General features: G+C 42.7%; 1 protein-coding gene across 3 annotated transcripts; it reads right to left on the bottom strand.

Annotated features, from left to right (window-relative positions):
- tubgcp6 (tubulin gamma complex component 6) lies at positions 1–25,756 on the bottom strand. 3 transcript variants are annotated; one of them, XM_069163274.1, is made up of 26 exons: positions 25,301–25,756; positions 24,313–25,130; positions 24,026–24,189; positions 22,704–22,917; positions 21,477–21,635; positions 20,838–20,959; positions 20,581–20,644; positions 20,370–20,479; positions 20,122–20,213; positions 18,023–18,162; positions 15,380–15,529; positions 14,742–14,823; positions 14,011–14,099; positions 13,605–13,720; positions 12,204–12,342; positions 12,002–12,100; positions 11,173–11,893; positions 9,976–11,052; positions 9,199–9,360; positions 7,616–7,784; positions 6,728–6,869; positions 5,231–5,425; positions 4,452–4,584; positions 2,810–3,023; positions 1,347–1,540; positions 1–586 (listed from the first exon to the last, which is right to left on the bottom strand). In XM_069163274.1, exons 2-26 carry the CDS (start codon positions 25,108–25,110, stop codon positions 495–497), a joined length of 5,637 nt encoding a protein of 1,878 aa, XP_069019375.1. In that variant the 5' UTR covers positions 25,111–25,130; positions 25,301–25,756; the 3' UTR covers positions 1–494. The 3 variants fall into 3 exon arrangements, with proteins under 3 accessions (XP_069019375.1, XP_069019373.1, XP_069019374.1); XM_069163272.1 differs by having other exon boundaries at positions 9,976–11,893; XM_069163273.1 differs by having other exon boundaries at positions 9,976–11,893; positions 25,496–25,756.

The raw sequence follows: 25,756 nt of genomic DNA, 5'->3' as shown, positions 1-25,756 counted from the left end.
TCCAATGTTAACATGCAATCTTTATTAAATAGAAGTCATTTTTCTCACTGTTGTGTTTTCTTTACATCACAAAGGAGCTTGAGAATAGAGTTTTTTATTACAGCACATTTTGCTTTTGTATTTACATTAAACTGACATTTAACTTATACTCTCTTAAAATATTCAGCGCTGCAGGCACCAGTGAGCATGGGATGATTTCAAACAGGCATGAGCTTCTTCACAATCACACACTGGCAGCATACAAATTTATAATAGAAGCAGAGTCTAATTATTCATGCACACAGATGTGTAGTTCAAATCCTGCAATGTTTTCAGTATCCGTCTACGTCCCAATACACACTACAGTTTGTTTGTTTTTTTTAAAGGGGGTTTGGGGACACCAAAATGACAGCCAGAAAAATGTATGATATAGTTTGTCTCCGAGGATAAACTAAAAGACACTCACTGTACACGGGACACTTGGCTCATGTACAACTTCCGCAGCAGTGCGCAGCTCAGGAGTCTTTGTAGTAGTTGTTGAAGTTAATGCGAAGCAGGAAATCCTCTAAATGAGGCTGATAGCCTCTGTTCACCAGCTTGGTCACCACTGAGGGGAGAAACGTTGGTAAGTGCTTCAACCGCAAGACAATATGCAGCAGAATACGGAAAAGTTCTTCTTTTATAATAATGGCACGCTTTTACACATTAAGACACACAACAGCACAATCTGTTAAATTCCATTCAAAACACTCCCACTTTTCATAAAATTAGATTATCAACAATCTGTCTAGATAACTCGTGTGACAGATGATAAATGTGACGTCCTCAGCGGCAAATATGAGCCATTGTTTTTTATTTTTTTTTATATGTGCTCTGAAATTCAAGCCTCGAGCTTCAACCTTATTTCTAAAGTCATTCATCTTGGACCAGATCATTTCTTTATCATCCTCGGCACCTCGAGTCAATGATGAACCTTTCAGCTGAGAAACCTTTTCTTTCTGACTCTATTCCCTCATTACAGGTCAAAAGGTACCGCTGTAATATTTTGTAGAAGTATCAGACACTCGGTCGTCCTCCTGTTTAATTTACTAATACTGTTTTTCACTTACTAACAGAAACTCTGGTGGATACTTTATAACGCGTGTTTTGGTTTTACTACAGTTAAAATGAGCAACAAATGCATCATTGTTATCAAACTAGTCAGTAAAAAGAAGAAGGGGTCAGGACGGCGTCACTATGACGACCCTCTTCCCAAATTATCAGTGTAAGTGAATGCAAACAAACAGCCTCATTTTCACACACTCAGATTTGATAAACATAGTATATACCTATATATATATATATATATTCATATTCTCTGGCCTTACCTTTGAAGAGGAAGTGGGAGTAATACTTGAAGGTGTTGTATGACTGCTGCATGGCGATGAAGCTGGGGTGCACTGCCTCCCCCTGCTGGCTGTCCCAGGGCTGTGCGATCAGCTGCGCCCGAAATTTGAGGATCAGGCTGAAGATGCTGTGGATGATGTTCATGACCGGAGCTGCTTTCTCTGTCAGCAGACCCCTGGGGAGACGAGAGAGAGCGAGAGAGGGAAGAGTGCAAAGTTTATAAAGCAGGACGAGAAACTTTTCAAACTGGCTGAAATTATACACACAAGAGTTTGATGCTCCTAATGAGATTAAATGATTCATCGGGTTCAAGAGTTTGCCTCAGATCCCACTGGAATTTTAATCAACTTGTTACGAGGAGGTTGAATTAATTTTATATGAAATTATGGGAGCCAAGTGTGACACCCCAACTCGCTTGCGCCTGCTCGGAGCCTGCAGGTATTTTATTACTTTGCTGAATTTTTCTGCGTTTTGGGTTGTTGCTGCCTGGAATGGTGAAGGTTTAAATCAGGTTTCTGTCTTGGATATACAAGTTCACAACATTTCAGGCGACACTTAGTTTGGAGTCCTTCTGGATGTGACGGTCTGGGATCCTATAAAATGTGCATCTAGTAGCGCTGAAACTATTATTATGTTGACGACTTGACTGGTCAAAACTGGAAACTATTTGTCAAACAAAAGAAAACATTAAAACCAATTTTAAGTCAAAAATGCCAAATTTTTATGGTTCCAAAATGTGAGAGTTGAATATATTTGGCTTTTGGACGGAATCAGAAAATAGTTAAAAACCCAATGATAATGAATTTGCTATCATAGAAGACCAATAAAAAAGAGCCAATATTCACCTTTGATGAGCTGGAATCAGACAATTTTTACTGTTTTGGCTTCAAAAACTATTTAAAGGTTTCATCAGTTAGCCAAAGTTTGCAATTTAATTAACTTATAGTTTCAGCTCTATTACACAGCCAGAAACTGACCCCTGATTGTATAATTATATGATACTGAGAAACAAAACACAAACTTCCAATAAGCCCAAAGAAAGTAGGAGTCAAATCAGAAGGAAAATGTTCCACTGGATCAGATCGTGTTCACGATGACAGTTTCAGTTGCCTTAAGATGGAAAAAGTGAATTCTACAATTTGAACTTTTACAAATGTGTAAACATCTGGGTCTCCATCAATAAATTATACCAAAATGTGTTGAATACTAAAATAAAATTACATGTTTTAATCATGGCAAACTGTGTACTGGTGTGATCATTTTCCATATTCAGTGTGTACTTGTACACTGAATACATGCAGTTATGATCACTCAAAATACTGAAGAAAAAAAAATGAGTTCACAGAGATCTGAAGACATTTTTTGTCTAATTTGTGCACCGTGAACACCGCAATAAACACTACAGTGATATCTGATATTGAACATTTGCAGTTCCACCCCTCACCTGAAGATGGCTCTGTTGAGGTAGTCTGCGTGTGTGCGGTGGATGGCGTCCAGGTCGCTGGCAGTGGCCAGCTTGGCCGTGAATTCGCTCCAGGACACTTGCAGGATCTGGTTGGCGATGTATCCCTGGATCACCTTGACAAAATGCTGCATCTCATGTCGGTACAACTGCAGCTGGCGGAACTGCACCGAGCAACCGGCACCTTTCACCAGCGCTGCGGGACACAGAGACGGGGACAAGTCCTGCTTTAGCGCTGCCAGGCTCGAAAAGGACTCGCACACGTGAGGATTTGTTCTTGTATGATGTCACTGATTTTTTTTTTTTTTTTTTTTTTTTTTTTCCTCCACTTGGTCTGACAAAAAAAAAAAAAAAAAAAAAAAAAAACTACAATCTCTCTCATCTTTTACTTTTAGCCCCCAAAAAATACCTAAGCACGTTTTTGGCACCACTAGAGTCGAAATCATTGTGAAAATTACTTTTCCCAGATCTAATGATTGTAGTTGTTCAACGGGGGTTTTGTCTTGAGGCTTTTGGGGTGTTGTTTGTTGATGATCTGCTCTACCTTTTCAAAATTTGGTGAACATTTTACACGCGTTAATAATAATGGACAATGATTACAATATGTACATTTTTACTTGGAAAACGTAACTTTTCCTTGGGGAGGATCCCTAAACCACCACTGAATACGTGCACCTAAGTCTTCCACAAACTTTGGGGAAACGCTGAGTGTGAAATCATTAAAAAATAATATTGATCATTGACGCTATCATTATAAAGACAGTCCTTGGTTGACTTTTTCTTTGTTTACGTGCTGTATGCCCATCCTGCTTATGGACTAACGCTCTTTACCAGATAAAGCATTTAAAGTCATGGCATTCATTCCCTGATAAGATGTTATGTATTTCTTAAAGCTCGACAAATAATACATGTATAACTAAAGCGTCCTCTCAAACCTTCATTCAGAGATAAAGGCCCTCTTTGGACTTTTATGACTCTCCACCGGATTCCATAACAAAGAGCAGGAACCCATAAATGTCCCATATACATTATCATCATATATTTCCCTCCTGCACTTAAATGTATTGCGTAACCTGTAATAGATGAGTAGCCGGGATAGGAACGAGGAATTCAACTTGTCAGCATGTTATATATGATAAATAGAACCTCTTTGTATTTGGGGGATGAGTTGGTGGACTGAAGTCAAGTTTACATATTTTGTATCTTTTACTTTTGTGGAATTAAAACTTGTATTAAAAAAAAAAAAAAATGGATCAAATCCTGTATTGAGTCATCATCTACATCTGCCCCATGTGATCAGTAATATTAAAGTTGTAAGCACTGAAGTTTATACGCTTGTAGAAAGTCATTCCTTTGTTTGTTTCCCATCAGGATATCCATTTATGTAGTCTGTACACAGGCTTTCACTGATCAATACCATCTAACCCAGTGAAGCACATTGTTTTGCAATAATCCCACTGGTCAGAGATGGGCTCTATAAATAAAACATAAAAGAACTTCAACATCCTCCTCTATGAATATTTTATAAACAGTTGAAGCACAACAGGAAGAATCTTAACGCTTCCCTCTCGGAGGGGCGGTGGAGTCCGAGCCGGGGCTGAGTCAGCACCTCCCGTCTTCTCACCTGTTCTCTTGAGGTGGAACCAGACATCGCGGAGGCTCCACACCATGTGTTTGAGCTGCAGCAGGAACGAAAACAGACGGTTGTACTTGTTCATGCAGCTGTCCGTGATGATGATGTTCAACGGCCAGTCCACCTGGGAGATGACACGAAGACGGGGGGGGGGGGAGAGAAAGAAATACTGCGTGAAGCTGTGAGAGCTAGTGAGTGTGAAGGAAAGCAAAGGGGAAAAAAAGTGAGAGTTGGGGGGGAAAAACAGGTACAGGGATAGTGATGGATGATGAGAGGGGAAGAGAAGAAAGGTGTGAATACAGACATGTTGATAAAGGAGGTGAGAAACTTGTGAAGGAGAAGGGGTGAGAGACGGGGGAGGGGGGGGCTGAAGAGGAACGGGGGGGCTGGGGTGGGATATATAGGGAGAGAAAAGAGAAGGAAAATACACGATGCAGCAGGTGGAGGAGGTGGAGGAGGGTCTGGAAAGATACAAGGCGGAGATTCGGCAGGAACGGAGAGCCGAACAGAAGTAGAGCTGAGGACTGTGTGTGCAGCATCAGTCACCCTGTGTGTCACCCAAAAGACACAACTCCAATCAATCTGAGCTTGAACTATTTAGGTGCGTCATAAGCTCATTTTCCACACCCAAGGCAGTTTTTCAAAACATGACAGGGTGTCACTTTCAAGATGCCACTCATGCTAAGACGAGCAACTCCCCCCACCCCCCACCACCACACCACCCTCCACCCCCGTGCGGGGGTGCCCGCTCCGTTACGACCCAGCCTCACCTTGTAGCGCAGCTCCAAGCAGTTGAGGGAGTCCGGGGCGAGCGGATGGAACGTCTCGGGGAGGAAACGAAGGGCGAAGGTGAAGTTACCGGCTAAAGGGGTGTCGCCGTGTAAGCTGTACTGCAGGGCCTTGCTGAGGATGGAGTTCAGGACCAGGGGGGTCAGCAGCTCGCCTGGTGTCTGCCCGCTGCCCAGCTAGGCGGAGGACGCATTGATCAGATGACTACACCACAGGTCAAACGCGCTCGTTTGTTACATAAAAAGGCTTGTTAAGCGGCAGGTTTTAATTCCAGAAAAAAAAACTCTACAGCTATCTGATTACAAAGATTAGCCTCCTTTTCTTTGAAGGTGAGCTCATCAGTGAAATTTGTGTTTGGCTGGATAAATAAAACCTTGTTTCTCACGGGGCTCAGGAGACAGATGTACATGAATGTTTCTGCACCGAGGTGTTAGCACAGGCTTGTTATTTCACAGCGGGATGCTCGGGCTTGACACAAGCAGACTAGAAGTCTGGCAGCGGTGCATCGTGTGCTGCAAAACACGCACGGAGAGAAAACAAGACAGGAAATTCTTTCAAGGTTGAGCGTCAGCGCTGCTTAAACACGTTTTGCTTTCCCCCGCTGACTCTTCAAGGAAATATCTGGCTCTTTAGCTGCTAAATGCTCCACGAGGTCCACCAGCTTCTCTCCTCCCTGTGCCTGTGTGCCGTTTGGTGCTGTGCAGCTGGTGTAAAGTGGGCTTCAAGACATTTTTTTTCGGCAGAAAATTGCCACCTGCTCCAACTGAGTTTAACTGTAAAGTTGTAGTCCGTGAATCAAAACAAGTTGAAAGGGGTTGAAATGCTCCTCAGAGCTGAGGGGAACCGCAGTCGGGCGATGATCCGCTGCGGGTTCGACCCCTTTTGCATTTTACACAAACTTATTTAATCCGTTACTAATATAAAAAAATATTGATTTCAGCAGCTTTCGGAGTGCTCGGCTTTGCTTGAACATTTTCACCAGAGCAATAATTCTTGAGAGGTCATGTGTGGCAGGTACAACCGCTGCAAAACTCACACGCTCATGGATTACATTTAACCGAAGGAAATATGAACCTTTACAAAAGACTCTGTGCCGGTAATGATGTAAGAGAGAACTGCCCTCCAACTGCCTTACAGTGCCTTCTTAAATCACTCTGTGTACTCGTGTTTTCAGGCACATCCGTTCATGATCGAGTTTACAAGGTTGCCTGTACCTGCTCTCGGATCTGTTTCAAAGGCTAAAAGCAGACGCCATTAAATAAATGAAGAGCTGATCGCTCAAATAAATGGGTTTTATGTTTAAGATGGGTTCTTTCAAGGGTAGGCCGGGATAGTTGGCCTCGCGCCAACATTTTCAGTCCTCTCCTGGAGTGAAATGTACTGAAGAAAAAAAAATGCCAGATATCGGCCTGTTTTGAACGTGCGTAGCGATGGCTGCGGCGTTAAAAAAAAAAAAAAAAGAAGCAGAAGAGCGTTACCTTTTCAAAGAGCAGGTCGCTGAGGGACTGTGCGAACTCGCCGTCCTCCATCAGCAGGAAATGGCGCAGCGCCTCAAAGTGTCTTTCCACCCCCAACTCCACAAAGAAGTAGTCCACCACTGCCTTGTTCACCAGCGATACACTGGGGACAGAAGGTGGAGGAGAGGAGGACCGAGATAAGGACAGGGAAGTTTTGACACAAGGGATCGGTGCTGAAAATTATGCTGACTTGCAAATTCCATACAGGTTGTGGAGATGATAGACATCTCAGCAGTGGGTTACTTTCATTTTGTGGACAACTTTCTCCCTCAGCACTTCACATTCATACAACGGTATAATTTAAGGAAAGTTCTCTTTTCCGGAAAAGATAACAGGCAGGAGATGAAAATAGAGTTTAACACACAAAAAAAAAGGTTCTGCCAAACTCCACTGTGTCATCTAAGCATGGGATAAAACAGTGTGAATAGAACTGGTGCACAATGAATTCCAACGCTAAGTATACTGCACCCCCTCTGTGTGTAGAAAGGGATGAGGAAGCCATTTCTTTAGACACAAAGACTAAACTGCAGGGTGTGCAAAACATCGCAGACTGACGAGCTTGTCTGGAGTTCTGATGGAACTTTAAACAGACGAAAAGATCATAGAAAAAATGTGAGGTAATGAGAATTTCGATTATTCCTGCGCTGCACAACATGCACTCAGCCACAGTGGAAGTGGCTTGAAGTGGCAGAAAAAAAATGACGAGAGACCAGTAAAAGCTCACACCTGCATTTCTCTTAAAACATAATATTCGGCTTTATGGGTAGAATAAGACACTCGGAGCTCATATCTTTCAAAGTAGTAGAGTGCAAAGATGTTATGGTTCCGTCAGACAGACAAGACACTCACTGCGTGATGAGCGGGGCGGTGACCGAGTGTTTTATCAGAACTGGCAAGGAAACCATCTCGCTCAGCTGGACAGCTGTGGTGTCTGTGGCTCTGCGGAATGTGGGGTCCATAGGGAGGCCCCAGGGGCCCCGAGTTACCTGCTTCAGCAGCTGACACTCAGGGGATAAAGCTGTGAGAAGGAGATGACAGGCTGTTTGCTGAGGAAATACCACAACTGCAAAGAAATGTGTTGATTTGCACAGTGTAGAGAAATAATAGTCTGTGACTGTTGGACAGACAAAACGAAACATCTAAATCTGTTAACGTGGGCGTTGGAAAATTGTAATAGATATTGTTTTACTGTTTTCTAAAATTGTATGAAATAATCTATTTTTTGAGAAAATAATGAATAATCATAATACTTGTCGGTTACTGTGGTAAAACTAAGGCCTTAAAATGAGAAACCTCTCTGACACAATCAGAACTAAAACCTTAAAGCTTCACAATGAGTCGTATTTACTTCAGGGAGGATTTGATTTAATTGCACTATATTGCAAGTTGTTCCAGTTACTTCATGCACCCCTATCGTTACAGTAACACTCCCTAAATAATTATGGCTCCTGACTTTGATCAGTGGTGTGGAAGATGTATTCGGCTGAGTAGATTCTGAATGATTTCATGGAGTCCCTGGAAACGGGCGTGAATAATAGCTGCATGACTGAACGATGAATGCAGAGTGGAAACGACAGGATGTTACTTCAACGAGCTACGATGCACACCACCCAAACATAAACCAGACCAAACCTTTTAAAAAAATATTGCTGATTTTTATGCATCCCTTTAGTCTGCTGATGGAGTAAATATTTAACAGCCTCTTGGAAATGCAACATGCCTCAACATGAAATTTTTTTGTTTTAATTTACATTAAATAAGCCTCGCCAATATGTTACATTTTAATTTCCTGATGTTTTACAGCATTTCCAAATATGTGATCAGAGTAATTTGTTTTTCTCTACCTGACGGAAGTTGCATATATTTTCATTTATACAAAAATAGGCATGTTTGTTGTTTGTTTTAAGTGCTCCACGGGAAAAGGCCGTTTTAGAATTATTATTTCTGGTTTCTACAAAACTCTGCGTCCTCTCCTACAGAGTTAAAATGTGGAGTTCCTCAAGGTTCTTGTTAGGATCCCCTTCTGTTTGTAGTCATAATCTATTTTCCATGCTGTACTAATAATAACCAAATATACAGTATATTTCATTCTAGTACCAGTGAACAAATTATTGTTATTCTCAGCAGTATGGCTGACATGAAACAACAAATGATTGTCAATAAACCTTTTCCTTATGAACAAGAACAAAATGTAAAATTGTTTCTGTTTGGCCACAGTTTTTGAAGTACAAATGGTTGTAGTCTGTTTTCGTCAGCTGGGAATCTATAATATATTACTTCTTGTCGTTTCACTCCACACCCGCGAGACGCTGTTGTGTCTAGAATCATGGTTTTACTGCCTTAAGCCACTTAGCTCGAACATCGCCTTTCCCACATTGACTATTTCCCAAAGGAACCATTAATGTTGAGCCAGTTATATATTTTCAACTTACCCATTAGGTTGTAGGAGTCTTCATAGTGTTCCACCTGGTACTGGGCAGACAAAGCCATGAGGTATTCCTGCTCTGACTTTTCTCCTGGGGACAAACCAAAGCCGGCTGCCCAGGACCCCAAGCCCTCAACCAGCTGCTCACTGAAGCGCCCAGACTCAGGACCTGAGGAGAGATGTAGAGAAATAACTTAACAAAGAAAGAAAGCATTTTGCAGATCCAGTGACATCTTCATTTTCCAAGAATTTTAACTGTTTTTTTCAGTGTTCAATGCAAAGGAAGAGCCGGGTGACACAAATCTCAGTGGTACAATACAAAAGGCTTTAGATGAAAATAGATGTTAAACAAGGGGTATGGCAGTGGAGATCCACAAAACCCTACTGCATGAGGGCCCCAACGATAGCTTGGATAGAAAAAAAAAATGGAACTGAAAATCCACACGATTCTGAACGGAACATACAAATGAGGCATTTCAAAACAATTCATCTACTTTTATTTTGAAATGATTTTTGCCTTGAAGGGAATTTACCTCTGTTAATTTTGGAATGATTTTTGCTTTAAAAGGAACTTAAACCATTTATTTTGGAACTACCTTAAATCTACTGCATTGCATATTTTATTCAATGTTTATTTGTCATTTACTTTTAATAACAAAATAGAAAAAAACATGTTTCCATGGATACAGATCTGAACTGCAATCAAAAGTAAAAGTATTTATGGATACCTATGTAATTAAGAGAACAACTACAGAAGTGTGTTTAACTTCGTGGGATTTAGTACCTTTGCTGTCTTCATTGTCCTCTGTTTTCTGCTGATTTCCACTGCCTTTGCCCTTCACCACACACCCAACTCGAAGTGAAGAATCTGATGAGTGGCCATAAGCGCTGCCTGGCAGTGCAGACGGTTGCAGCTCCGTCCCCAGCACAACACAGCCGACCCCCAGCTTCGAATCAGAGGAGTGGCCATAGGTGCTGCCCGGTAACGGTGATGGAAGTGGATCCGTTTTGGAGACGAGACATCCAAAGCCTAAATTTGAGTCAGAGGAATGACCATGGGCACTGCCGGGCAGAGGAGAATGCCTCGGCTCTTCTCCCAAAACTACGCATCCAGTTCTTAAGGTTGAATCTGAGGAGTGACCGAAGGAGCTTCCAGGCAGAGGAGACATAGCTAATTCTGCTCCAGATACCACGCAGCCTGGCTCAAGGGTGCAGTCTGAGGCGTGTCCATGCTTATTCCAATGAGGTCTCGCTTCAGGAACGTTGGACACAAACTCGCCCACTTTTATATTAGCATCAGATGAGTGACCATGGATGCTGGGAGCTGGAAGAGGTACGACAACATCTGAAACATTTTCCCCCACTTTAATATGCGCATCTGAACTGTGACCATGGATGCTGGGAGCTGGGAGAGGTACGACAACATCTGAAACATTTTCCCCCACTTTAATATGTGCATCTGAACTGTGACCATGAACACCAGGTGAGGGCAGAGGTGCAACTACATCTGAAACAAGCTCCCCGACTTTGATGTGGGCATCTGAGACGTGGCCGTGGATGTTCGGAGCAGGAAGGGAAGGGTCAACTCCGGACACATTTTCCCCAACTTTAATATGAGCATCAGAAGAGTGACCGTGGACACTGCAGGACGGTAGAGGAGTGGCAACTTCTGAAACAAGCTCTCCAATCTTGATGTGTGAATCTGAGGTATGACCGTGGATGTTTGGGGAGGGAAGTGTAGCAGTTGCCTCCGATACATACTGTCCAACCTTTATGTGAGCGTCAGAGGAATGTCCGTGGATGCTGGGTGAAGGTGGAGCATCTGAAAACAGCTCTCCAGCCTGGAGAACACTGGAGACACCTGGTAAAGAAACATTTTCACCAGCTTTATTTTGAGCGTATGAACCCTGGCCTTGAGTGTTTTCCTCCAACGGCTCCATCCCACTACCGCCAGAAAAACCTGTCAGCACTTTATGCTCACCTTGATCCTTGAGACCTTGTTCTGCTGTAGTGGAAGAGGCATCATCGACCACATCAACTTTTGTACCCTCGACAGATTTACTCTCGTCTTCATTTATCTCTGTTTTACTCTCCAAAATCCCAATTTCCGCATCCTGTTCTGCTATTGATGTAACTTCCATGATCTTGCTGTCTGTTGTTGAGTCACTCCCATCTACCTGTTGCACTGAGGCTTGTGAGGGTTGCCTGGTATTGTGGGGCTCCTCTGGGGTGAACTGGCCGAGAGGAAAGCTGGATTTAGAGGCTTGTCCAAAGAGGCTGGCTTTGGGGACGCTCTCCTGGACTTGAGACATATTCTCTCCAATGGGGATGTGAGAGAAAGAGGGGTGGTTTTGCATTAGGACAGGCTGGACTGCAGCTCCCCATCGAGGCCTGGGCTGGACTGAGGCTTGGCCAGTGATACCCTCAAGTGGACTAAAGGGGGCACTGAAGTCATAGTCTACTAGTTGTGCTCCAGGACAGACGTCAGGTAGGTCAGAGCCGATCTCCTGCAGGGCCATGTCCACCTGCTGACTGTCGGGCTTAGGAAGAAAGTCACTGACGTCAAGGTCCTCAGAGATGAGGGCGGGGTCTGCTGTAAAGGGGGCGGGAGTTGGTGAAGACGGATCGTGTGGTGGTGACACAGCTTCAGATCCTTGAGTCTCTGCTGTCTGCTGCTCAGGATGCTCCTGTGTGGAAAATTCCTGTCGAAAGAAATCGGTAATTTGAGGATGTGTCCAGAACGTAACTTAAGAGAGTGTTAAGTTGGCAAAAAATGAGTTTAAAGTTCAAGACGCAGTGCATAGCTATACCGGTGTTGATTGTGGTGCAGCCTGTTGTACTGAAGGAACAGGAGGCAATACTTCCATGGGAGGTCTCTCCAGACCCAACGGATATTTCTCCAGTATTGCCTGGAAGGAAGTCACAAAAGCTTTGGCTCAAATAACACAAAAACAAAAGTGAAACACAATGTCTTCGGTTATTTATCTGTTTGTCTTCTGTGTGTTTATAAACCTGAGTTTTCTGCCCGTCATTCATGAAGAACTGAGCACGGGCTGTGTCCAGTCTCATTCGCTGCACTCTCCACAAGGCCCGCCTCTCTCTGCGAGCTGCCTCCTCGGACAGATGGCTGTACTGAGCAATCAGCTCCTTCCTACAGTTTGAGAGCAGGAACACAAGTAAATTATTCACAAACGGCCTTATCCAGAGCAATCTGCAGTAAACGCATGTCTAAAAAATTGCATGTGGACCATCATTTTCTCCACCAAGCATATAGTTTGCTATATTAATACTGATAATGACAGAATCTTCATACATGTTGGTACAAACGTCATTCAAAAACAAAAGACTGAACTGTAAAAACGAGACTTTAACTGTCTCTTATCCTGAACCAATCCTATTGTACAATTTACATCTCTGGCCCAACCCCAATTCATTTTGGAGTAAAATAAATAAAGCTGTAAATATTTTGGCGGTGATGTGTTCACATGCTGAAGTTATTTCATTTTGTCGGAATTCCTGGACTTCACAAGTAAGAGTTGTAACAGGTAGGAGCACCATGTACACACACACACACACATGTATTAATACACAAATATATATATATATATATATACACACATATATAACATATATATACATACATACATACATCATATTATATACATATCTGTATATGTGTATATATGCATATATATATATACAGCTCTGGAAAAAATTGAGACCACTTCAAAATGATCATAAATATATATATGATATATATATGTTTATGTATATAATATAATATATGTACGCATATATATTATAATATATATGTAAATATATATACAATATATACATGTACACACACGATCTCCTGCATGTGCTTATGTGCTTTAATATTCATAAATTTCCTTAACCTAATGTTAGCTAGTTCAATAATCTACAATCGATTCATTACTATGGCCTGTGAAATATGAAACCTATGTTTCCTTGATAAAACCCTGACATGGATGTTTTTCCCCATCTCATGTCAGTTAAATTAGGTGTTCAGATGTTGAATTGTTTAAAGGTTAAACCACGAGAGGAGAAGTAAAAGATGTGAACTCGTTGGATGTAACGCTGCAGATGACAGGTGCTTTCTCCAGCTTTGGTGCACTCTGATCTCCAACATGCCATCAAGCGAAATAACAGCTCGCTGTTCGAATGACAGGCTCCGACAGCATTTGCTCATGCTGCGTTATCACACGGTTATCCCGACTGTACCAAACTTCGGCACAACTCCAGCCACTGAAATATGCCACACAGATGGAATTTCTGTGCCATCATGTTTGCACACAGTTAATATATTCTAAATCAAATCTGAACAGTGATTAATCAGTCATAAAAAAAAAAAAACATCTCCAGCTGCAGCTGCAGCTGTAAAAGCAGTCAGACCTGGCTCTCTGCTCCAGCTGCTCCTCCAGGGCTTGTAGTCTTTTTTCTCGGTCCCTCAGCTCTCTGGCAAAGCTGAAGTCATCCTCCTCCTGCTTTTTCTTGGCTGTACTTCGCCACTGGTGCCACAAAGGCACACGCACGCACGCGCACACACACACCACACACACACACACACACACACACACACACACACACACACAGTTTGAGAAATGTTTGTTGTATGCATCATATGGTCTTTCTTTCTTGTTACTTCTTCTTACAATCACATGCACACATTTCTGACACACTTCTCATGTAAATTCACCCAAACACAAGTACACAGTTTTAATATGTCACTCCCATTCACACACACACACACACACACACACAACATATTTTTTTTTAGTTCTCGTTCACACTTTACTACCTCTTGTTCCTGTTCCAGGTGCTGTTTGAGCTCCTCAAAACGCTCCCTCTTCTTGGCCTCCTCAGCCAAACGTTGTGACACCTGGCGCCCTACAGGAGGCGAGGGAGATAACAGTGGGCTGTTTACCCCTCCACGTGCACAAAAGAACATAACATCTCAGTCTCTCCCGCTCGCACATAGGCACTCCCACGAAACGACATCACCATCTGCCCCGAACAAACCCATTCAAATGCGGCTCTGCCAAGACACGCGCCGAGCATCAGGCCAGACATTCGCCCATCCAGCCAACGCCGCTCCCCGACTTTTACACACATCCTCTCAAGTAATAAATGATGTGAGGAGTTTGCTAAACTGTGCGAGTGATGATTAGATTTCACAGCTCGTAGTGCTGGAAAATATTCAAAGCATTCCTCACTGCAATTGCCCCGGTGCATCTCTCCTGCTCTCCAGAGGGGAGCGAACGGAGCCCAAGGAAGCGCTCACGGTCAGGAGTCAACAAGCGAGTGTAGATTATACTCAGAGCTGAGCCATTTGTTAAAAGGTACACTCAGCGGGATGGGGCTGTGCAAGTACATCGAGCACTATATAAAATTACACTCGCAGTGTGTGTGTGTGTGTGTGTGTGCATGTGTGTGTGTGTGTGTGTGTGTGTGTGTGTGTGTGTGTGTGTGTGTGTGTGTGTGTGTGTGTGTGTGTGTGTGTGTGTGCGTGTGTGCGTGTGTAACACTAACCGCGGATGCTCTCCAGGGTTTTGGCTGCTGACTCTCTGACCTGATTGATCAGCTCTTGGCGTGCCTGCTCTGTTCGCAGGGCCTGACAATAGACAGACAAGAAATCATCATTAACAAAGATCTATCCCCCTGCCCTGTAGCTCACCTCTCCTCCCTCACCTCTGCCAGCTGCGCACACACGATACAGGCCATACAAACCGGGGTGTGACACTACATCAAGTACGAGCCCCAGACTTCAGCCACCGCATCATTTTAATGACTTGCTGCTGAAATTCTCTGTGCTTTACGGCCAGTACTGCAATCATAGCTTATGTAACGTTAAAAAAGAAAAACTCTCACTCTCTGTATTAGGGGGCCATACCTGTGTAATGACTTGTCTTACTGCAGGTTTGCCTTCCCTCATTTCCTTTTAATCTAAAAAAAAAATAAAAAAATAGCTAGCGGTGACTTAAACATTACCTTATTGAAGAGATAATAGATTGTGTTTACTGCCGTGTTTATTAAAATTCAGTGCGTAAGAAACACATTCTTCGATCTTTCTTTATGTACATATTCTTTATGATGCTATTGTCAAATATAACGCATCATAGAAATGCAACCTGGGAATGGATGAGAACAATATTCGTGCTTGTCATTACCTTCTCCTCCCTGCTGATGGCGCTGTGCTTAGCAATCCTCTCCATGCGTGCTCGATACACCGCGCAGTCTCTCTCTATCTCCTCCACCACCTGCAGGGAGAAGGTGACAGCGATGCGAGGCACCGGCAGCTCCGACCAGCAGATGTAGTGCTGCGGACACACAGTTGATTTGATGGGTTTTAGCTGACATCATGTTTTACAGCCCCAAAGTTCCTTTCATAACAAAATACATGCTGCCAGCTGTGTGCAAGTACAACTCATTTTTACAGCTTCATTCAGAAACAAATCAGTAATTAATCCAGGATGAGAGGGAGGACAGATTTGGGTATAAATATGAATTAGCAGCTACAGAACAACCTGTGCAGACATGGAGTTGCATCTACTTTGAATTCAAGGTATCAAATTCTCTGCATCAACTTTCTACTTCTCCATCTGAATTACACAAATCAAACTTCCCTCCGATTTAAATGTGGCTTTCAAGAAGGCTCCTTCATATGCTGAACTTGGTTGTGCTCCAAAAATCTATAGTTTACAGCCAAATGAAGGAGATATATCACAAATCCATGGGAGTAATACACTGTTAATCTTTCAGAAATTGTATTCATCGCTGCCAAAAATACTAGATGAAAATCTAAAGCCCCCAGGCTGCAGACTGTAGAACTGAATAATTAAATAGCATCAGACTGATTGTAAAACAAGAGTGTGAAATAATTTAGAAAAACCTGTGACCTGTTTATTGAAAAATATCCATCGAAATCACATTGACTGTGCCTCTTCTGAGTCAAACTGTATCAAGTAATTCAGTTATTATCATGCGACAGTGAACTTTCCAATGAATTAATTCTTGTTATTTTGTAATTTAAATGCGTATATTAATCTTTACAATGTCTTGTTCCGTTTTTTACTTAAATTTTTAGTTTAGGTTCAGTTGGACTAGAAGCTTTGTATTTCTGCGTGGCTGTATTACAGTTATTTAATTTTGAAAAATAAAACAAATAAACAAAACTGAGAGAGTACATTGCTTAAAGTAATTCAGTCTGAATTCATTCCACAATGTATTTTATAATAAAAGATCAGGAGCCACATTAAACAGCCATTAACAAGCAGGTTAGTGACCATCACTTCTCGTGTGTTCTTCGTCCTGCAGTCTGCTCGGGAGTGAAAAACTGCAGCACTCAGAGAAAAAGTGTAGTCAGAGAATACCAATTAGTCAGAACATTGGCCCGGTGGTTTGGGTCAGGAGGGTCAGGTCCTACAAACCATTATGTGCTGAGGAATAACAGAAAAGTGGACAAATTAAATACAATTAGATTACATAAAAACGTCACCGCTTCACTGAAGCTGACCATTTTTTCTGCTTTGCTGAGCAAAGTGAGCGATCCATTCATTTACTAAGATGAAGCTTTCGGTTTTATACAAGTGTTCTGCCGGCAGGAGGGCTGCGAATCACAGGAGAACTCATCAGGATTCACTGACTAGAGCTGGTGTACAATACCAATGCCAGCGCCATACAGGCAAGGCTGAGACATGTAATTAAGGAATATGACCTACATCTGAAGCAATTAGCCAATTAACTGATGGAATGAAGATTTTATTTGACAACCAATTAATCATTTAAATAATTTTTAAGCATAACTGGCCAAAAAAATTATGATTTATTCTTGTTAAATCAGACAATTTATGACTTTACCTTGTTTTATATGATAGTAAAGTGATTTTTTTTTTTTTTTTTTTTTTTTATTTAAAGCAACTTGGATGTTCAACAGACCAAATATGTATTGAATAATTGAAAAATAAACTGTCAGATTTATCAGATATAAATATAATTGTTAATTTCAATCCAAATGTCATCACATACATCTAGGGCTAAAACTATTTACTTGTATTATCAATTCCTCTGGCAATTATTTTCTCAAACAAGAGATCATTCAATAAAATATTGGAAGACCCAAACAGGGTCCACCATATCCTCTTCAAGTCCAATGTAACCAACAAATCAAAAATATTCAGTTTGAAATTAAAAAAAAAAAAAAATTCACACATTTCTCACATTAGAAACAGGTTAAAGTCATTGAATGACTTTAACAATTAAGGAATAGTCAAAATTGTTGCAGATTTTTTTTGTCACACGGCTAAATGATTAATCAACTAATTTTACACGATAGCACTGTCACCAAAGAAGAAAATTAATATCTACAAAAGGAATATCAGTGTTATACGTCACAGGAGTCAAACTGGAAAGTTCAAAGGTCAACGATGAAAATACTTCAGCCTGAGTGCTACAAGAGAAATGTATCACAATAGCGATGACAGCGTACTGATAACGTTTTGCAGGAGACCGTGACCCAATATGTTGCAGTATTGATTATTTTTCCACACTCTTTGAGAACAGTATGGATTTCTAAATGAACCGAATTCACGTTGTGGCAGGTGGAGGATTGTGGGGTGAAAGTGGATTTTGTTGTTGTCCGAGGCAGTCCGTGCATCTCCAAGCAAATACAATAAAATAAAAAGTAGAGAGACTGGGTAATCATACGGATTACTTTTAATGATTAATATAGCCACCGCAAACAACAGGGGAAAAAAAACCCCATTTGTACTGAATGAAATGAAAACTAGTATTTTGTTTGTGTTGAAACAAACCTGTGGGCAGCAGATTTTCAGGAGGTTGATGGTCTTTCCACAGACGTACACGTCATTGGCAATGTGTCTCAGGAAGATTGGCACACAGTCCTCCACATCCTTTGAGATCAGAGTGTAGCCTTGAACCCAGAAGTGTTTGTCTGCAGAAATTCAAAGATGACCGTTACATGCTGTCCAACAATTTACAGCAAGCAGACAGTGTAACTGGTCCATTGTGCGTCAGATAAGAGTGCATCACTCTCTCCACTCAAACAGCTAAAAGTAATAATGGTGGAGGAATACGCAGCTCGTAGTGGGGTTAAAACTTTTCCTTATTAGTATGACTTACGGGGCATGGCAAAACTCTGGCCGCTTGAATTAACACTTGGAAATTGTTAGCGCTTAGTTCAGTGATCCCGAGCAAAAAGCACGAGAACACGAATGCACTGAGCTTCCAGAGCTCTTTACAGAAAGCCCGCGGCTTGCCAAGAAAGCTTAGCTGCTGATTGCCTCCTCGGCCGACGGAGTTCGAGGAGAACAATGACATTTGTGTGTCCTCCAAAAAGCAGGAGCGAGAAGTGCGCGGGTTCGCTGCAGCGGTTGATGAGGTGTAGCCGATGAGCAAATGAACCTGTTAGCCAGACAAAGCCGAGGTGATGCTCTGACCTTGAATGGGGTGTTGCATGACATAAAATATTTGTACAGGCTATAACGATTCATATAACATGATATTTATGGAGCACTGTCAAAATGAAAAAGTAACAGTGCAGACTTGTTTGGGTAAAAGGAATTCTTGAAAATGCAACTGCATTATTTTCATAGATAATTATTATTTATATTATTTTCTAAATTAATCTTTCTCTCTATGAAATACTGAAATATTTTGCCTGAGCCAAAAGTGATGTTTTCAAATGGAGTTTTGTCTGACCAACAATCACAGAGATATTACAGAGATTACATTTACTATCAGATCTGATGGATAAAGCAGCAAATCCTGATATCTGAAGATGCTACTTGAATTGAATTGCTTGAAAAACCAATGAAATGATCAATGGATTATCAAAATACCTGCTGAATAAATGATCTGTCAACTGACTAATTCATCGTATTATTCTTAAATTAAAAAAAATGCATTATTGTCTCCCCAGGACAGAATATATTGTGTAGTTTTATTGTTGTTCCTCGAGACAACAATTAACTAATTAATTGCAACTATTTTGATAATTGGTTAATCTTTTAAGTCACTTTGAAGCACAAACGCCCGACACTGAATGTATTGTGGGTTCTCAAATGTGAAAATCTGTGGTCTTACATTATTGTAAATGTTGTTATTTCTGGGGGTTTTGGATAAATAGGCACACAAAACTAATTATACCTAAAAAAAAACTAATCATAACTGTCCCATTAGTCGGCTGAAAAAGGAACAATGACACAGTATTGTTATGTCAAACGCCAGGACACATTTTTACGACATGATGATAAAAAACTTTTAAAGATGTGAAATGAGACATGACATTGAAAAGCAGCAACATAGCAGACACAAACTCAGTGGTAAAGCTCCTGTGGAGTACATACAGCTCTGTTCTGCCCTCCAACCCCCCTCTCTCAACTCTCCTCAAGGAATCAAGTAATTAATTGGAGTAAACAAAATTAACTCAGCCGGTCCAGATTTGTGACGGGTAACTGCGACAGAAAAAAAAAGAAAAAGTAATAAAAATAACATTTATTTCTGAAAATGTTTTGCTTTAACGGCGCGGTTTGCCGACCGAAAAGAATAAAAAGGCCGTTATTTATTTGTGTTTGTCCCTGTGGCTTACAGAGCGGAGATGGCTGTGGTCCCCACTGCTGGGGTAGCTGATTCTGTTTCCCACTGATTATCATCCAATAACTTCATGACATCCTTTATAGACACAAGGACAAATCCAACTAGGCAATAAAGGCTGTAATGAAATCAATTTTTTTTCTGCTAGACAATCTGTCTGGCAGGCTTTTCATTTTCAGAACCTGCTGACTGAAGCCCCAGTGTTTACGTGTCGCTGTGTGTTTGTGTTTGTGCGTGCGTGTGTATATGTGTGTGTGTGTGTGTGTGTGTGCGTGCGTGCGTGTGTGTGCGGTCTCACCTCTGAAGCTGAGGTATTCCTCATTGACTTGGATCATGAATTCTCCATAAACATCTCGAAACACGCCGCTGTACACCCAGTCAGACACAAACCTAAATGAAGCACAGAAAACCAGTCAGGCTGCTGTGCTGACACCCTCCTGGTCAGATTAATCGACCAAGTTCTGCATGGTGAAGATAAGTCATGTCCTCTGGTTATAGTGTGTTGTTTTTAGCACCCATGTCTGGATGGAGTGCGCAGTGACTGACCGCGTGTACGGTCCACAGCTGCTCTTCAGCAGCGACAGCAGGACGGGGTAGTTCTCGTTGCTGCAGTTATTGTGAGCCTCATTGTACAGGTAGGACAGCAGTTTAACACCCTGAGGAGAGCCACATGGCACTGAGCTGACATCTCATCTGATAGGCTAAACACTGCCGCGATAGATGACATATTGCAGTTTGCAGATAAAAGAGCACTCACCACAGGGAAGGTGGCCTGGCCGGCACCCAAAGGTCCGTCTACACAGCACAGTTCTGACAGGTACCTTAGATTAAAAGAAAGCAGGGTTTTTGATCTGATGACATTCGCATCAAGGTCCTCGCTGTCATGACACGACTGTACTGCCGCCTGGGTGACGCTCAGCTTCCAAAGTGTAAAATTAACACCAGGCACCGCTATGAAAAGTTAAAAAAATAAAATAAAAAAAAACAAAAAAAAAAAAACTGCTTTGACCTCACCTGAGTTGGCGCCCCACTTTGCGAAAGAGGAAGCCGATGGTCAACAGGCTGAGAGTAGGTGGGGTGCTAAGAACACAAGCCCTGTAGTAATGCAGATACTTCCTGAGACCACCGGTAAACGCCTGGGAGAGGAAATACACACATCATCATCTATGCTGATGTAAAACCATTGAAATGATCAGCTCAATCTTTGTATTGATTAATAAATGCACATGAACTTTTGCACTATTTTGTCTCTTTTGGGTGCTGGATCCATCTTCGTTTTAACATTGCATCGTTTTTTCTTTATTGTTTTTCTTGTATTTTTAAGTTGAAATCTTACTCTATGAAGCACTATGGGACGCTTTTGCTTGAGTAGAGTTGGATACTGTTAGCCTGCTTGGGATTATACACAGCCATTTGCCCTTGTGCGTTTCACCTCTTTCACTATTCTATTTGTATTTTTAGATTGATTTGTTATGTGTCTGAAGCAATTACTTGTATGTATTTGTGTTCGCTTGTCTCACATTGCCGGTTGAGGGACGACTGAAGCATTTTGAATTGATGAACACGCTGGTAACGACCCTACTAGTGCGGAATACATGTGGAGAACTGAGATGTGTAGTCTTGGTGGTATTGTAGACGACTTTGCAAACAGACCTGGAAGACGAGGCCCTTCTTGTCAGCACTCTGCAGGGAGAAGCGGCTGAGCCTCAGGTAGTACGTGCCGTACTGGGCCAGCTCCCCCATGAGACGAGCCACGCTCTCCGGCGAGGCTCCCGACACGCACACACCGGGCCTGACGTCAAACTGAACGCTCTGGGAGGGTAAACACACATTTACAGATGGTGGACAAAACACAGTGAATAACTGTACCGTCTAATAAAATCCAATAAAACAGCCCTGCAGCAAGGCCCGTCTTTGCAACGCATAAAATATTGAATTTTGTCAAGGCTGTGGGAGAGTCACCTCAATGGTGATTTCTTAAAGCGTGGTTGGTGATTTTATTATATTGCGCAGCATTATACAATCAGGTGTGTGATATTGTGTGTCTTTCCTGTGGATGTTTTATGAGAGCAGAATATACTGTTTCTAGACAGCACTCTTCTGGGGGCACAAAAACAACATAAACAGCATTCTGCAATCTAGCACCACACACAAACCACAGCCTCAAAGATTCAAAATAAAACATCTCTCTGACCGCTGGAGCAAAGTTTTAACATCACTCTGTAACTTGATGCAGGACTCTTGCATTAGATTACATTACACAAGATGTTGACCCAATATCATGGTCACAATGTCCATGATATTGGGTCAACATCCTGTGGCAGACTGCATGTTAATTAGTAAAATTCTGAGAGAGAGAGAGAGAGAGAGAGAGAGAGAGAGAGAGACACAGAGAGAGGGAGAGAGGGAGAGACAGAGAGAGACACTAGATGAGATGAGGGGCCGTGGGAGTAAACAAGAGAATTAGGACTCAATTTGTGTTGTAAAAATAACTAGAATCTTCTGGAAAAATAAAAGCTTAATGGGAAACGATAAACCAACCGAAGAGCTCTCCTGTGGCTTTGTTTTTAGCATAAGAAATAATTTAATTTATTTTGATCATTTAATGAGGCAACTGACTAGACATTTCAATTGTTTTGGTCTTTTTTTTTTTCTTTTTGTAGTTTCAGGGTAATAAGCTTTTACAAGTCAACTGGGCATGTTGGCTCACGCGTGCACAGATTGCCCATTGATTCACATCTCTTTGTTTTTCCACCTAATACACTGTCACTGTGCTTTTACTCCCTTTTATCACTTCAGTTTGACAGACCAATAAAACAGAAAATCGACGGCCCTTCTACCGCGTTTCAGAGACTGATACATGAAGACAATGAACTGCACCTGGTTGAGGGGAAAGGTGGTGGAGGCCACTCCGATCAGGGCGTTGAGGAGGTCAGACACCAGTTGCGTCTGAGAGTCCAGGGGCAGCGGGAGGACAGGGGAGGGTGTACTTGTGCTCACCACCCTCATCTCCCCCTCCCACAGCCGGTAGAGCTGGTCGAAGGCCTCCCTGCCTCCCTCCGTCAGATAGAAAGACTCCCTTTTCCCTGGTGGGCTTTTCGGGGAAACAGACGTTCAGTGTGGCGTTCCAGATGAGATAGAAAAACAATAACTATGTACAATAACAATTAACTATAAGTAAAGCTGTCTAATAGCTTGTTGACTCTGTAGTTTAGTGTATGTAACTTGCTAAACTGCATCTTTTGCTTTGCTTCACTGGCCCTTTGTTTACCCTAAAGCAGCCCAATTTGGGGCCCGTGCTCGTGCTTTATTCTCCTTATTCTAAAGTGATATTAAATCCTATCTGTATGACTACAAAGCATAGATTTTGTGCAACTAAAAGTTTTCTACGTCTTATATACCAATTATAGTATTCTTTGTCTCTTCTGCTGCTGCTTGTGTTTTAGTGTATTTCATTTATATTACATTTTAATGTAATGAAATGTAATTTTACATAACATAAACGTACAAAACGTATTTTAAGCCCTCAGCCAAATTCATTTTTGGGCTTTCATAGGAAAGAATTGGGGCACTTCTGATTTAGCCTTTGCATACTCATTATTCAGGTAAAAAGGCAAATATCCAGTGGCTTTAACTTTTCAGTTTTAGATTTAATACTTGCCTGACTGACAAAGGCCTGACAAAAACAAATTTCAAATTTGACGAGTATTTTTTTTATAACTTTCTGACATTTAAAAAAACGTATGGTAAATGGTCTGCACTTGTATAGCGCTTTATCACCTCAGCGGTCTTAAAGCGCTTTTACGCTGTTTTCCATTCACACAGAGATTCACGCACTAATGAGGCTGAGCTGCCATGCAAGGTGCTCACCATCAGGAATACATTCACTTTCATCCATTCACATTTACACACCAATGGTACGCCATTGGGAGCAACTCGGGATTCAGTGTCTTCCTATTCGTGGGCAACCCGTTCTACAAGCTGAGCCACGGTCATCCCGATCTGATCAGCTGTTAAAAAAATCATTGGCAACAGGTTGATACAGAACAAAAACAATCGGTAGCTGCAGCCCCTCTCACATTAAAATTACTTTTGTTGTGTAACTCCTTGTTGATCAACCACATCTACACTTTTTTTTTTTTTTTTTTTTTTTTATGGAAAGTAGCTTGGCATGCTTATGATCAAACTGACAGGTCACTTACCAGCCAACAGACTCCCAGCAGCGACTTCTTCCAGGCTCAAACGTGCGGAGAGCCTCCCAGATGTCAATGTCTGGAACGGGGCTGGGCTCTGACTGAGAGTCTGGAGTCAAGTTGGAGGATGACTGGAAGCCCTCGTCCTCCGACTGATCTAAACAGTGGGGGACCTGCACAGACCACCAATAAGACGACAAATGACTAACGGTGTGCAAGTGTGCAGACATTTAAATAAGCGTAGACTCACCTGGCTATTTGACAAAACAAACTCAAACTAAGATAGCGTCTCTTACCCTGATAGCTAACCCCGTAACATCAATATTACTGGGGACAGGAGGCAGGTCCAGTCTTATGTCTATGTCTGAGGTGCGAGTGTGCTGCAGTGCTCCAAACAGAGTCATCCTGGTCTCCTTTTCAAATCTTTCCTCTGCCTCCAGTTTAGTCCTCAAAGCGAGCAGCCCTGTTCCTGGCGGAGCATCCATCAAACTCTGAGTCCCACACAGACTCTCCAAAGTCCCCCATTCCTCCCCACACACGAGCGCCCAGGCCCGGGCCTCGAGCCTCTGCAACTCCTCGCTCTGATAGCTCCAGGGTCGAGGCCTCCGCAGCACGGGCCTCTCTCGTCTCATGTAGTCCCTGCTGAACGAGGCAGAAGGCGGAGGCGCCGAACCAGCTAGACACACCAGGAGCTCCAGGACTGCTTCCACTTCCTTCAGACCGGAGGACACTCCGTCCGGCAGCCTCCCCAGCTGCTCCTCGAGCCTCTCCGCTTCCTCTCGGCACCCTGCCACCCGTAAGTCAAAACAAATCATCAGGACTTTGTTCCTGGGTGGCGTGTTAGCTGTGGCACTTGGTCCTGATGCAGACCCTTTGGTGCCATCTTGAAACAGCTTCGACAGCAGGGCGCCGTAAGCTCTCTTTTTGAGAGCTCTGTGGAAACTCTCTCTGGAAACTCCTCCCAGAGCCCTGCGCTTCCACGACACCCCGGACAGGCTGCGGTCACACAGGGCGCTCAGCAGCTCAGTGATGCTGCTGCTGCTGCTGCTGCAGCTGCTGCTGGGCTTCATGGGGTTGCTGGGAGTCAGGAACATGATGACACTGGTGGCTCAGCCTGCATTGAGTGACACACACACACACACACACAAAAAAGGGCTTAGACGTCATGTTTGAACGAGAAACTCAGCACCGGGATGCACAGTAGGCAGCTTACCCGTGGAATGACATTATAGACGTTTTACTACACTTGTGACAACATCTCAGCCCGAGCAACACGATACCTACCGGTGGGCAGGTACCTCTGCTGACCAGACAGTAAATGCAGCACGACACAGCCAGACGTCAACACGCTCCAGTTAGCCACGTCGGCTAACGTTTGCCACGCCAGACTGCATCTTTATTCAGAGCTTCGTTTCGAGCTGAATCTACTCTTCTGAAAACGCTCGACTCTTGAAGACGGTGTGTTATCAGTTCATTCACCTAAGACCTCGCGTCCGCCCCAAGCGACTCCCTCCCGTGCATGCTAACGTTTGTTGTTAGCAATGAAGCTGCTCCCGGACCGATCTCTCTTCCAGCTCAGTTTATGTACCAGGCATGCGAAACCCAGTGGGGGTTGGATCAGCTGCGCGGCTCCAGGAGTGTCCTTATCTTGCCATGATTTCTTGTTGCAGCATATACTTACAGCCTGATACTACGCATGGATGTAGCACGTGCTAGCCAGCTCCTCGCTTCATTCAACCC

The sequence above is a fragment of the Embiotoca jacksoni genome, unplaced genomic scaffold (genome assembly GCF_022577435.1).
Source record: "Embiotoca jacksoni isolate LCO1_2020_lvr unplaced genomic scaffold, fEmbJac1.0.p SCAF_3, whole genome shotgun sequence".
Classification (NCBI taxonomy): Eukaryota; Metazoa; Chordata; class Actinopteri; family Embiotocidae; genus Embiotoca; species Embiotoca jacksoni.
Note: the sequence above shows the minus strand (reverse complement) of the source record. Positions and strands in the feature narration are given on the sequence as shown.